The sequence below is a fragment of the Pseudophryne corroboree genome, chromosome 2, assembly GCF_028390025.1.
Source record: "Pseudophryne corroboree isolate aPseCor3 chromosome 2, aPseCor3.hap2, whole genome shotgun sequence".
In the NCBI taxonomy this organism is placed as follows: domain Eukaryota; kingdom Metazoa; phylum Chordata; class Amphibia; order Anura; family Myobatrachidae; genus Pseudophryne; species Pseudophryne corroboree.
Window position 1 is genome coordinate 218,035,799 of NC_086445.1, and position 14,498 is coordinate 218,050,296.

General features: G+C 46.8%; 1 protein-coding gene across 1 annotated transcript in view; it reads right to left on the reverse strand.

Moving 5' to 3' along the window:
* The window catches only part of LOC135010036 (solute carrier family 26 member 10-like), a 110,513-nt gene that overhangs the window by 62,389 nt on the left and 33,626 nt on the right, over positions 1 to 14,498 (reverse strand). The window contains exons 8-9 of the mRNA XM_063952320.1: positions 11,161 to 11,274; positions 815 to 892 (exon numbers count right to left, since the gene is read on the reverse strand). Coding sequence (XP_063808390.1) covers positions 815 to 892; positions 11,161 to 11,274 — 192 coding nt within the window. The remainder of the gene's footprint in view (positions 1 to 814; positions 893 to 11,160; positions 11,275 to 14,498) is intronic.

Consider the following 14,498-nt stretch of genomic DNA (forward strand, 5'->3'; position numbering starts at 1 on the left):
TTTAGCAGCTTTGCACACGCTAAGCTGCCGCCTACTGGGAGTGAATCTTAGCTTATCAAAATTGCGAATAAAAGATTAGCAAAATAGCGAATAGACACTTCTTAGCAGTTTCTGAGTAGCTCCACACTTACTCTGCATCTGCGATCAGTTCAGTGTTTGTCGTTCCTGGTTTGACGTCACAAACACACCCAGCGTTCGCCCAGACACTCCTCCGTTTCTCCAGCCACTCCCGTGTTTTTCCCAGAAACTGTAGCGTTTTTTCGCACACACCCATAAAACGGCCTGTTTCCGCCCAGAAACACCCACTTCCTGTCAATCACATTACGATCACCAGAACGAAGAAAAAACCTCGTAATGCCGTGAGTAAAATACCTAACTGCATAGCAAATTTACTTGGCGCAGTCGCACTGCGGACATTGCGCATGCGCATTAGCGACTAATCGCTTTGTTGCAAAAAAAATACTGAGCGAACAACTCGGAATGACCCCCTAAATTAGGCCCTAGATCTACCAATATAGTAAATACATACCTCCCAACATGAGCCTCTCCAGGAGGGACAGAATGCAATTTATGATTGCCCTCACCTGTGGTGAAACACCTTTATTATCCATTAACCTGTTCAAAACAGGTGTCGGCAATTATACATTAAGAGGAAAGTCCAGGAGCAGAGCATTTTGTCCTTCCTGGAGAGAGTCCTGTTGGGAGGTATGTAAATATTAACACTAACTACTACACTATCACAGCCATCTCTGTGTGTGTTTGGATATCATCTACAGTATATATTATTATTTTTTGGCTTGCAGAGGAATCTCACCTTTGGTAAGTAGTTAAATAGCGGACCAACCCAAATCAGAACGACTAGTACCACACTGCTGGTGAAGAACCCTGAAAGCTGGGGAAAAAAAAATATTACAGTGATGTCAGTGTGGAATTGTTTTTAAAATAGAAATACAACTAAAGAGCTGCTTTATTACCAACACAAACTCTTATTGTCAATTATAATGTAGATAATTAATAACAATAACTGTTATGCACACCAGTGCCAGCAGGAATGTACTGGTGTCTGAACGGAGAGGGATGCAAAACAAATGAACTCACAGACAGACTGGGGAATATGACATTACATACACAGAAGGTGATAGGGTAACAAAATAAACACAAAGTGAACAGAGAAGCCCAAAGGCTAAGAAACTGGGTGTCTCCCTAGTATTAGGAATGCTCAGATGGAAAGAAGCGAGATGTTGTGATTTAATACGTAGAGAACCCGAAATGCTGTTGCTAAGGGCAACAGCAAAACCCTAAAGGGTTACCAACGGGTGTGGCAGTAAACTCCTTGGTCAGAGATGGAATAATAGACACAAGGAGAGTCTCCACAATCCTAGTCTTCACTTGCAGTGCACTGGTTCAGCTTACTGCCACTAAACTGACACCTGAACACCTTGCACAGTGAGAAAGGATTTTGGCAGGCAAGTCTGAGAATACAGCCGCAAACTTGCTAGGTTCACAGAGTAGCAAAAGAACCCCAGCAGGTTAAACGACTGACTCCAGTCTTACTGCTAGGTCTGGATTGGCAGAGTGTAATACCAAATCCCAAGGCCTATTTGCAGTAAGCAACAAACAAATACAAAGTTTACACAGTACTAGCTAGCTTTCAGGAACTGACTAACCAACAAAGATTCAGCAGCATCTGCCTAACCTGAGAAGAGGGTTTATATAGCAGGTGCTGTCCACGCCCCACTCAGACCTCACAGACTGTGAGCACAAAAACCAGCACCGGATCCCCTGCCATGCACAGAGCCTGTAACCACTGCACAGCAAAAGACCCGAACCGGAGTATCAGCTACGCTCAGGTTACTCCGCTAGCACTTGTCTCCCGGTTGCCATGACGATGTGGCAGCACAGAGCAGGAGACCCTAACAGTACCCCCCCTCTGACGAGGGGTCAAAGAACCCCTACCACCGGGTTTATCGGGGAACTGCGAGAAGAAAGAGCGTAACAGTCTGGGAGCATGAATATCACAACTGCGCACCCACGACCGCTCCTCCGGGCCATAGCCCTTCCAGTGCACCAAAAATGACAGCCGACCCCGAACCATCTTGGAGTCAAGAATCCTTTCAACAACAAACTCCCTCTGGCCACGTATCAGAAGAGGGGAAGGTCTTCCACTGGAAGAAGGATTACAAATCGCCCATTTTAAAAGGGAACAATGAAATGTTTTATTGATACCCAAAGAACGGGGTAGATCTAACTGAAATGCCACCGGATTGATAACCCTAGTGATCTTATAAGGACCGATGAACCGGGGGCCTAACTTATGAGATGGCTGTCTCAACTTCAAATTCTTGGTAGACAACCAGACGAAGTCTCCTAATTTGAAGCTGCAGGGTCTTTTCCGCTTATCAAAAACCCTTTTGGTCACTAATGACACAGACACAAGGGCTTTCTTCACTTTCCTCCAAATACCTCTAAGGACCGAAACCACAGAGGAACCACCAGGCATGGAATCCAGGGGGTCAAAAGAATTGGCCTTAGGATGATGCCCATACACACAAAGGAAGGGAGAGATCCCTGTAGCAGAGTGAGCCGCGTTGTTATAGGCAAACTCCGCCATGGACAGATGAGCCACCCAGTCAGTCTGACACTTGGAGACATAACACCTGAGGAACTGCTCCAAGGACTGGTTCACCCTTTCAGTCTGCCCATTAGACTGCGGATGGTAGCCTGACGACAAGCTGACAGAAATCTGGAGATCGGAACAAAATGCCCTCCAGAATTTGGCCACAAACTGGGATCCGCGGTCAGAGACCACATCAAGTGGCAACCCGTGGAGGTGCACAACATGCAGCATAAATAATTCAGACAGGCGTCTGGCCGATGGCAGCCCAACCAATGGAACGAAGTGCGCCATCTTCGAAAACCTGTCAACGACAACCCAGATGGCTGTCATCCCCGAGGATTTGGGCAAGTCCACCACAAAATCCATTGAAATGTGGGTCCATGGCTTAGATGGAATAGAGAGTGGATGTAATGGGCCAACAGGAACCCCTCTAGGAGTCTTATTTCGGGCACAGATGTCACATGCTCGAACCCACTGATCTACATCCCTAGCCACCGAGGGCCACGACACCGCCCTAGATAGCAACTCCCGAGTTCTGGCAATACCCGGGTGACCTGCCGACTTCTTGGCATGGAATTCCAGGAACACTCGCTGTCTTAACCTAGGAGGCACAAACAAAAGACCTACCGGAAGGTCTGGAGGAGCCTGCTCCTGTGCTCTAAGGACTAATGACAAGAGGTCCTGGGTAATGCCCACTTTAATACATGATGGGGACACAATGGGCAATGGCTCCTCGGTGGTCTCCTGGATTGGAGTAAAACTCCGCAAAAGCGCATCAGCCTTGATGTTTTTTGACCCAGGGCGATATGTTATCAAAAAATTAAAGCGAGCGAAAAACAAAGCCCATCGTGCCTGCCTGGCATTGAGGCGCTTCGCTGACTCTAAATATGCCAAATTCTTATGGTCGGTGAGAATTGAGACCACAAACTTAGCCCCCTCAAGCCAGTGTCTCCACTCCTCGAGTGCATCCTTAATAGCCAACAATTCCCGGTTACCCACGTCATAATTCATCTCGGCAGGCGAAAATTTACGGGAAAAGTAAGCACAGGGATGAAGGCGATTATCAGACACCCCCATCTGAGAGAGCACTGCCCCAATACCCATCTCAGAGGCATCCACCTCCACCAAAAAAGGACGCTCTGGATCTGGGTGTCGCAGCACCTTGGCCGAGACAAATGCCCTTTTGAGACGGGCAAAAGCCGCTTTGGCCTCACAAGACCAGTGAGCAACATCCGCCCCTTTCTTAGTGAGTGCCACCAAGGGCGCCACTATAGACGAAAATCCAGCGATAAATCGTCTATAAAAATTCGCAAAGCCTAGAAAACGCTGAAGCACCATCAAACTAGTGGGCTGCACCCAATCCAGGACTGCCTGTACCTTGGAACCCTCCATTTGGAAACCTTCTGGAGAGATAATATATCCTAGAAATGCGATTTGCTGAACTTCAAATTCGCACTTCTCCAGCTTCGCCCCAAGCCGGTGGTCTCTGAGTTTCTGGAGGACTAAGCGTACATGCTTCCGATGTTCCTCCAGGGAATGGGAGAAGATTAGGATGTCATCTAAGTATACAACTAAGAATCTATCCAAATATTCCCTGAGCACATCGTTCATGAAGTCCTGGAAGTCTGCCGGGGCATTACAGAGCCCAAAAGGCATCACCAAATATTCATAGTGCCCTGAGTGGGTATTAAAGGCAGTCTTCCATTCATCCCCCTCTCTTATTCGGATTAGATTGTACGCACCGCGTAGGTCAATCTTAGAAAAAATGGTGGCCGTACGAAGCTGGTCAAACAAGACCGAAATGAGAGGCAGTGGGTATGAGTTTTTAATCGTGATACGGTTCAATTCCCTGAAGTCGATGCAGGGTCGCAACGAACCGTCCTTTTTACCCACGAAGAAGAACCCCGACCCAACTGGAGACTGTGAAGGTCTGATAAATCCCTTAGCCAAGTTCTCCTGAATGTACTCTGCCATAGCCTGAGTCTCAGGACGTGACAGGGAGTACAACCTGCTCTTGGGAAGCTTAGCATTCGGCAACAAATTAATGGCACAGTCATAGGGGCGATGGGGAGGTAGTACCTCTGCAACTCTTTTGGAGAACACGTCCGCAAAATCTGCATAACATTCTGGCAATCCTGGCAAACGTAGCTGCGAAAGCCTGACTGGAAGGCTCAAGCAACTCCTGAAACAATCAGTACCCCAACTAAGAATCTCCCCAGAGACCCAGTCAAATTGAGGATTGTGGGCCCTTAACCAGGGTAACCCCAACACCAATGGGGCAAAAGTACAGACAGTCACATAAAAGGACAATTTTTCAGAGTGTGTGGCTCCAATAAACAAAGAAATCTGGCTAGTGCAAGAGGTAATTTTACCCTGGGATAATGGTTCCCCGTTTAACCCACAAATCTCAATTTCCGATGCCAAGGGTACTAAGGGAACAGAGTGTTTCAGGGCGAATTGGCGGTCCATTAAAACCCCGTCGGCCCCACTGTCCACAAAGGCCTCAGTCTTGACAGTTTGACCGAGGATCTTCAAGGTCACCGGAATGATAAAAGTCTTCTTGGGAAATTCTGACTTCTGGCCTGACAGGATATTTCCCATCACCCTCAGGCCCTGAAGTTTTCCGGCTTTTCTGGGCATGATACTACCACATGACCTTTATTCCCACAGTACAAACATAACTCCTGCTGTCTCCTCCGCGTCTTCTCACGCGAGGAGAGGCGGGTAGCCCCAATCTGCATAGGCTCCTCGGAAAATTCCTCAGAGTCTGAGGTTCCCTTGGGAAAGAAGGAAACCTCGGTCTCCCTTTCAAGCCTGCACTCTCTCAGCCGTCTATCCACCCGAATGGATAACTGCATGAGCTGATCCAAGCTATCAGGCAAGGGATATTGTACCAGTTGGTCTTTTAACTGGTTAGAAAGACCTCTTCGGTACTGGTGTCTCAGGGCTGGGTCATTCCACTGGGTATCATGGGCCAACCTCCGAAACTCCGTACAATAAACCTCAACTGGCCTTCGCCCTTGCTTAAGGATCGAAATCTGAGCCTCGGCTGAGGCCGTCTTGTCAGGGTCATCATACAACATGCCCAGTGCCGTAAAAAAAGCATCAACACTTTTAAGCGATGGACAGTCAGGCTGCAACCCATATGCCCAGACCTGTGGGTCTCCTTGTAGCAAGGAAATCACTATGCCCACCCGCTGAATCTCCGACCCAGAAGACTGAGGCCTAAGCTGGAAATATAGCTTGCAGCTCTCCTTGAAACTAAAGAACTGCGAGCGATCTCCAGAAAAACGATCCGGGAGATTTACTTTCGGCTCCTTAACCCCTGAAGGTACTGCTGCTGCGGGAGCTCCGCCAGCGGCCTGCGAGGTGTGCATTTTAATGGACAAATCATTAAATTGTTGAGTCAGGACCTGCACCTGATCGACCACCTGTTGCAAAGTATTTTGAGGGGTATGCTCCATATTCCCACAAAATTTCAACAGGAGTATTGGGCTGCTGAATATGTTATGCACACCAGTGCCAGCAGGAATGTACTGGTGTCTGAACGGAGAGGGATGCAAAACAAATGAACTCACAGACAGACTGGGGAATATGACATTACATACACAGAAGGTGATAGGGTAACAAAATAAACACAAAGTGAACAGAGAAGCCCAAGGGCTAAGAAACTGGATGTCTCCCTAGTATTAGGAATGCTCGGATGGAAAGAAGCGAGATGTTGTGATTTAATACGTAGAGAACCCGAAATGCTGTTGCTAAGGGCAACAGCAAAACCCTAAAGGGTTACCAACGGGTGTGGCAGTAAACTCCTTGGTCAGAGATGGAATAATAGACACAAGGAGAGTCTCCACAATCCTAGTCTTCACTTGCAGTGCACTGGTTCAGCTTACTGCCACTAAACTGACACCTGAACACCTTGCACAGTGAGAAAGGATTTTGGCAGGCAAGTCTGAGAATACAGCCGCAAACTTGCTAGGTTCACAGAGTAGCAAAAGAACCCCAGCAGGTTAAACGACTGACTCCAGTCTTACTGCTAGGTCTGGATTGGCAGAGTGTAATACCAAATCCCAAGGCCTATTTGCAGTAAGCAACAAACAAATACAAAGTTTACACAGTACTAGCTAGCTTTCAGGAACTGACTAACCAACAAAGATTCAGCAGCATCTGCCTAACCCGAGAAGAGGGTTTATATAGCAGGTGCTGTCCACGCCCCACTCAGACCTCACAGACTGTGAGCACAAAAACCAGCACCGGATCCCCTGCCGTGCACAGAGCCTGTAACCACTGCACAGCAAAAGACCCGAACCGGAGTATCAGCTACGCTCAGGTTACTCCGCTAGCACTTGTCTCCCGGTTGCCATGACGACGTGGCAGCACAGAGCAGGAGACCCTAACAATAACAACGCAAAATGTGTTTAAACCTTTCATCGCTTTCTTCCTGTTTGAAAGTTCAGGTTCAGATAACAGCAGTATAAGCACGTGATATAATGTTTTATGTGTGGAAGGTGGCAATTAAATGAATCTTATTTTGCATACTGCATTTAACGGGGTATAGTTAAAATGTCGCCCAACGGTATCCAGGTGGTCAAAATACTGACGCTGGAATCCCAAAAGACAGCGTCCAAATCCTGACAGAGCTTGGGATCCCAACGCCTGGAACCCCAATCCTTCTTCCAGCGGGATACGCTCATGTCCTGCCATGGGGGGTGGGGTGGGAGGTTAGTTTTAAGCATAAGAAGGGGGGTTAGGTTCCAGGGACGGGAAGGGTATAGTTAGGTACCAGGAAGGGGGGCGGGGGTTAGGGTTAGGCACCAAGTGGGGAGTGTTAGGTTTAGGCAGCGGGGAAGGGAGGGTTAGGCACCACCGGAGAGGATTAGGGTTAGGCATCCACAAGGAAGGATATAGGGCAGGGGAGAGTTATGGTACTTTTTGGGGGGCTGTTGGGATTCTGATGGTCGGGGTGCCGCTGTCGGTATTCTGACCGCCAGCATCCCATCCATCGGTATATCATACCAAATCCCATTTAACAAAGACACTGCAGCTCTACTTTATACCTGTTTTCATATGTAATGCTTTCAGACGTTAAAGCATTACCGATTTCTTTGCCATTTGGATTGGAGTACTATAAATCATGAATCTGCTCAAAATAATAGAATAATCTTCCTTTTAAATGATCATATTCCTCTCTGCTGACATGGGGGGTCATTCCGAGTTGATTGCACGCTGCCAATTTTCGCTACGCTGCGATCAGGTCTCTACTGCGCATGCATATGCACTGCAATGCATACGCGCGTCGTATGGATACAATGCGGATCGTATCTGAGCGTTGGATTTAACGAAGAATCCATACCATACTTGCCTACCTGACCCTCTCCATGAGGGAGAAAATGCTCTGTTCCTAGACTTTCCTGGTAATGTATGATTGCCATCACCTGTGTTGAGCTAGTTAATTGATAAGAAAGGTGTTTCACCACAGGTGATGGCAATCATACATTACCAGGAAAGTCCAGGAACAGAGCATTTTCTCCCTCATGGAGAGGGTCAGGTAGGCAAGTATGTTCCATACTCACAGCCGATCGCAAAGAAATTGACCGGAAGAGGGCGTTTATGGGTGTCAACTGACCATTTTCTGGGAGTGGTTGGAAAAACGCACGCGTGTCCGGGCATTTGGAGTGCAGGTGTGTGACGTCAATTCCGGCCCCAAAAAGACTGAAGTGATCGCAAGGGCTTAGTAAGTTCAGACCTACTCTGAAACTTCACAAAATGTTTTTGTAGGGCTCGGCTGCACAAGCGTTCGCACACTTGCAAAGTGAAAATACACTCCCCCGTGGGCGGCGACTATGCATTTGCATGGCTGTTAAAAACAGCAAGCAAGCGATCAACTCGGAATGAGGGACATTACCTCTACCATGTGCAACACACTATCACTGCATATACCAAATCTCTTTCCCTTTAATTGCAAAAGAAAATTCCAGGACACAGAATGTCACATCGTGAAATTAACGAGCAGCTCATTAGTCCTGAGCATTTAGCAGAATAAACCACAAATTTTCTTTTAACTCTCTCAATGCTGAAAACAATTTAAACACTTGTTTTTCCTCGCAAAAAAAAAACCCTCTATATTTGGGTTGTTATACACTTGTCTTCACAGACACAGGGGCAGATGTATTAACCTGGAGAAGGCATAAGGAAGTGATAAACCAGTGATATGTGCAAGGTGATAAAGGCACCAGCCAATCAGATCCTAACTGTTAATTTACATATGGGAGCTGATTGGCTGGTGCCTATATCACCTTGCACATATCACTGGTTTATCACTTCCTTATGCCTTCTCCAGGTTAATACATCTGCCCCACAGTGTATTAATGAGCAGTTGCAATTTCCCACATTTGCATTCCATGTTTTCAGATAGCAGATAATACTCCAACAACTTGTGTAACACTTATTTCTCTTCCTCTCCAAGGACAAAAGCGTACACTGCAAACTAGTGCATCTCCCATATGCAGATAGTTTTCTCTGTACACAGTTCAACATGTGTTGTCTCCACTCACCATCTTGAAGAGCCTTCCACGATGCAGGTCCATATTTAAGTTAAGCAGTTGTAATCCGCATCTTCTAAGTAGGATCTTTGCAAGCTAATTGTCCACCATTATGTGACGACTTGGGGTAATTAGCTCGGTAGAGGGGTGAATGTGTGCAGTGTCTACAGATGTAGCCATGCCCATCTTACTGCATACCTCCCAATTTTCAGGAAGAAAGAAGTGGGACTCCGGTGTGGCGTAGCTGCGCCAGCCCAGAAAGGGGCGTGACCTTAGTAAAAAGGGGGCATTTTCCATCACTGTGGGGGCATGGCCAGCGCTCTGTGAGCTGCTGGCCATGCTCCCAGTCCCTCTTGTCTCCATGAATAGACCCTGTGCGCATGCAGCAGAGCAGGGAGTGACAGGAAGACTCCCAAGTGTCTGTCCTCCCCCCCCCCCCCACACCCCGGGACACTTGAGAGGTATGTTACTGCAATTCAGCATACTGCATCACAGCATGCGGCATTAAAGCATGCTACATGGCATGCCAGGCTGCAACTATTGCAGCCGGCGATTGCTTAGCCTGGCATGCCATTCAGCAAGCAGTGTTGCAGCATGCTGCATCGCAGCAAAAATAAACACGGCTACATCTGTATGTGCTCAAACAGGATCCAACACAGCTTTTCAGGTAAATAAAAGGAATGGTTCTTTACTTTCAGCATAAAGGTTACAACACAAGTGAACAGAAAATAAAAAACTGTTTCAAGATTGTCTATCAGAGGAGTTTGCAATTATGCTCTTGATTTTGCAGCCAAATGCTAATATGAAACTTGCAGAAGAACACACCCTTTAATGTGACATTGTTCAGCCTCTAGTCAATAATTTCAATCTGGTGCCATCTAGTTACGTTTTACACAGCAGAGAACATTTGTAAACACATAAACTATGTAACTAAAGTTGGGTACAGACTGGGTGATATATTAGCTGTTCAATTGAACAGCCAATATATTGTGGGTATATCGGCAGGTGTGTACCCTCTATATGTCGGTGAACGACGTTGTAGCATGTCCCGTAACACTTGCAGGAATGCCATAGGTTGGAGGTCGAGGACTAGATCACATTATTTATGGGTCAGTGCAACTGGGAAGAACCAGTGCTTGTGGCTGTCAATCAAAGGTTAAAGTGGGGGGGGGGGTAACGAGGTGGAACTGAGTTCCACCACCTGTAATGGTAGGGGGAACTAGTTCCACCATCTCCATTGCCCTGCACAGTAATTCCAACAGAAAAGCCCACCCCATCATCTGCGTCAATCGATGATAAAGGCGACACTAGTGTTGCTGATGAGCTGCAACCACCTACTACTTCCTCAGGTCCTGGTGCCTCCATGGTCCTCCTCCATGAGTTCCACCACCTTACCAGGACCACTTTAAGGCATACTTGCCTACCTGACCCTCTCCATGAGGGAGAAAATGCTCTGTTCCTGGACTTTCCTGGTAATGTAGGATTGCCATCACCTGTGGTGAAACACCTTTCTTATCAATTAACTAGCTCACCACAGGTGATGGCAATCCTACATTACCAGGAATGTCCAGGAACAGAGCATTTCTCCCTCATGGAGAGGGTCAGGTAGGCAAGTATGCTTTAAGCCCTGCTGCCAATCATAAAATAACATAGAAACATAGAATTTGACGGCAGATAAGAACCAATTGGCCCATCTAGTCTGCCCCTTTTTTTTTATCCTTTAGGTAATCTCAACCCTAAATATGTGGCTAAACAGAAGAGTGACCCTATCCACCATCACATAATTGGACCTAAGGGTAACAGGTAAGCACAATTTACTTTAAGAATAATTTTTATAATTTTCAATAAGAAACTTTTGGCCTAACGGAGCTGTAAATAGATTTCAGATGTTCTAGGGCGCCGTAATTCAAGAAAATTTGGCAAACTCTGCAGTATGCCACAACATAGTTCCCAATTTGTAAAATACCAACACTGATTTATATTCAAAGTAATAACAATCACCTGGGTATGAGCTCCGGCACTTTCAAGAATGTTTGTTGTAGCCAAAGTAGCAGAGCTGGGGAAACAGTTAAATAGAGACGAGACAATGTTGGATATTCCATGAGCCAAAAGTTCCTAAAAGAAATGAGAAATTGAAGGTACTTGGGATAACACTGCAATGCAATACTTTGTTCATCTCTGAAATTTACTACCAACTAATTAATGCCTATGAAACTCTCCCAGTATACAACTTTATATTAGTAGTCACCACTGACTGTGGTGGAGACAGGAGAGGAGATGGTTGCACTTGCCAGTAACCACAGGGTGGTGGGTTGAAGGATTCTCTGTACACCATATAGCCAACAATGGGGTTTGTCTCTGCACTATACACAGCTGTCATATTATGACTAATAATGAGCGTTATGGACCTACAGTATGTCTGTCCTATATAAAGACGTGAAGGCATACCTCCCAACATGACCCTCTCCAGGAGGGACACAAGACTCTGCTTCTGGACTTTCCTCTTAATGTATGATTGACATAACATGTGTTGAACAGGTTAATGGATAAGAAAGCTGTTTCACCACAGGTGATGGCAATCATATATTAAAAGGAAAGTCCTGGAGTAAAGCATTCTGTCCCTCCTGGAGAGGGTCATGTTGGGAGGTATGTGAAGGGACTACTGGGTCTGATGTTTTTATATGTCTGCCATATCTTGTGCAATTTGCTAAACTAAAAAATGTCTGCTACAGCACTAGGGGTTTGTTGATTCGGGGCGGAGCACTTTGGGCTAGCTGCATGTGTATGTTGCAAAATTGTTAGGAGAATAGGTATTGAGAACAGATGTAGTCTAGCGGAATAGCCAGTGACTATAGCCGAATGAAGGATATTTACAGGCAGATTGTGATACACTGGATCTGGGTGCTGGGAGCACAATTGAGGCAAACTGCAGTGAAAATAGGATTTTGGTGCTTACCAGGTAAATCCTTTTCTTTGAATCCATAGGGGGCACTGGAGTACTCTTGGGATATGGATGGCTTTAGCAAGAACAGGGCACTGAATATTTAAATTTAGAACTCTCCTCCCCTCCATCTCCCTGAGTTCCTCAGTGTTTTTTACTGAGCCGAACAGGAGCGATAGAGAGGTTGACAATGGAGAATTACATATAACATAACGGACAACAATAAAGTTGACACATAACGGTACTGGCAACTAACCGAGAGAACTTGAAACTTGAACCAGTCGGTGAGAATGTGTTACCATAAGATCCCCTGAACTTACCACAAACCAGGTAAAACTGCTCTGGGTGGGCGTCCAGTGCCCCCCTATGGATTCAAAGAAAAGGATTTACCTGGTAAGTACCAAAATCCTATTTTCTTTTTCATCCACTAGGGGTCACTGGAGTACTCTTGGGAACGTACCAAAGTTTCCCCCGTGGGCGGGAGAGCTGTTTGGCACCTGTAACACTAGGCGGCCAAAGCTAGATGCTGAGGCCGCAAACGTATCAAACTTGTAACAGCGCACAAACGTGTGCACTGATGACCATGTAGCCGCACGGCAAGGCTGCATCGTAGAAGCCCCACGACCAGCTGCCCATGAAGATCCCACAGAACGTGTGGAATGAGCTGTTACTGATGTAGGCGGCTGTAACCTAGCATGAAGGTAAGCCTGATGTATGGTCAGTTTAATCCATATGGATAAGGTCTGCTTAGAAGCTGGCCAACCCATCTTGGCAGCATCATAGAGAACAAACAACGTATCCGTCTTACGAACTGTAGACGTTCGGGATACATAAAATGCGTAGTGAGCGTACTGCATCCAAAGTTCCAGAATCTTCTGTTAACACAGGAAGTACTATTGGTTGATTGATGTGAAAAGATGACACTACCTTTGGCAAGAAACCGGAATGTGTCCGAAGTTCCGCTCTGTCATCATGAAACACCAAATACGGTGGCTTGCATGACAAAGCACCCAAATCTGAAACACGCCTTGCCGAAGCTAAGGCTAGGAGAAAAATAGTTTTCCAAGTGAGAAACTCAATATCCACTTTGTTGTAAGGGTTCAAAATATGAAGACTGTAAGAAATCTAAAACCAGATTCAAGTCCCATGGCGCTGTAGGAGGAATGAATGGAGGCTGAACTCTGAGTACCCTTGCAGAAAGGTGTGTACAGACGGCAATAGAGACCATCGTCTTTGAAAGTAAATTGACAAAGCAGATACCTGCACCTTTAGTGTAGATAAACGCAGTCCTCCATCTAACCCCGTCTGTAGAAATAACAAAAGACGGGATAACTTGAAAGATGATGTCGGAAACTTCCGAGCGTCACACCAACCTATATTGTAATAGGTCCGGACGTAGTGGGAGTGGCCAAGGGTCGTGTGCGAGTAGTCCGTGGAGATCCGAGTACCAAGCTCTCAGAGGAGGCGCCACTAGTATGACTGTGGCGGACTCTCTTATGATCTGTTTTAGCAACAGAGGGAGCAGCGGAAACAGTGGAAACAGATACACGAGGCTGTACGGCCAAGCGATTGTGAGAGCATCCACCGCCATTGCCTTTGGATCTCGCGTTCAGGACACATACTGGGGCGTTTGGTGATTGTGGCGAGATGCCATCAGGTCCACTTGAGGGTAACCCCACCTCTGGACCAACACTTCTGGATTTATTGTCCATTCTCCTGGATGAAAATCCAGACGGCCGAGATAATCCGCCTCCCAGTTGTCCACTCCCTGAATGAACACCGCCGACAATATCACTTGGTGATTGCTACGTTTCTGGTGCTCAGAACAAGAGAGATGTTGCGTAGTGAGTCCAGAGCACCAGAACAAGACGCTGAAATAAGGTGTGGTATGGAAATAGCCCCTAGCAGCCTACCTCCATTGTTTCACCCGTATGGTCAGTTCACACCTGCGTGACTATGGTTTCTTGGGCCCACGGCAGCCGCGTTTGAAGGGCGGATTAGGTCTGCCCAACTCCGATGCCCCCAGGTCTTAGAGTGAGACAAGGCGTGAACTGAGACAGGATAATAACAAGGGGACCTCTAACTAAAGCAAACAGAAGGCTGGGGGCTACTAACAACCCTAAAACTAAATACATGTGCGGCACGCCGCCAAAGGAAAAGAACAACAAAGGAAATGCTGTCCACACGCCGACACTATACTGTTGTGTACCGGCGGTGACAGCATATGCAGAACCCTCTGCAAAACACCAGTAACAGATATAACCAAGGAATACAGCGGCCTAGGCCGACGGACACGGCAAAGCCGCTACTCACGGAACCGGTACAAATACTGGCAAACGGACAGGAACCCCCAATGTAGCCGACACAGGCTCTCAGAACCGGAGGACAGGCAGAATCC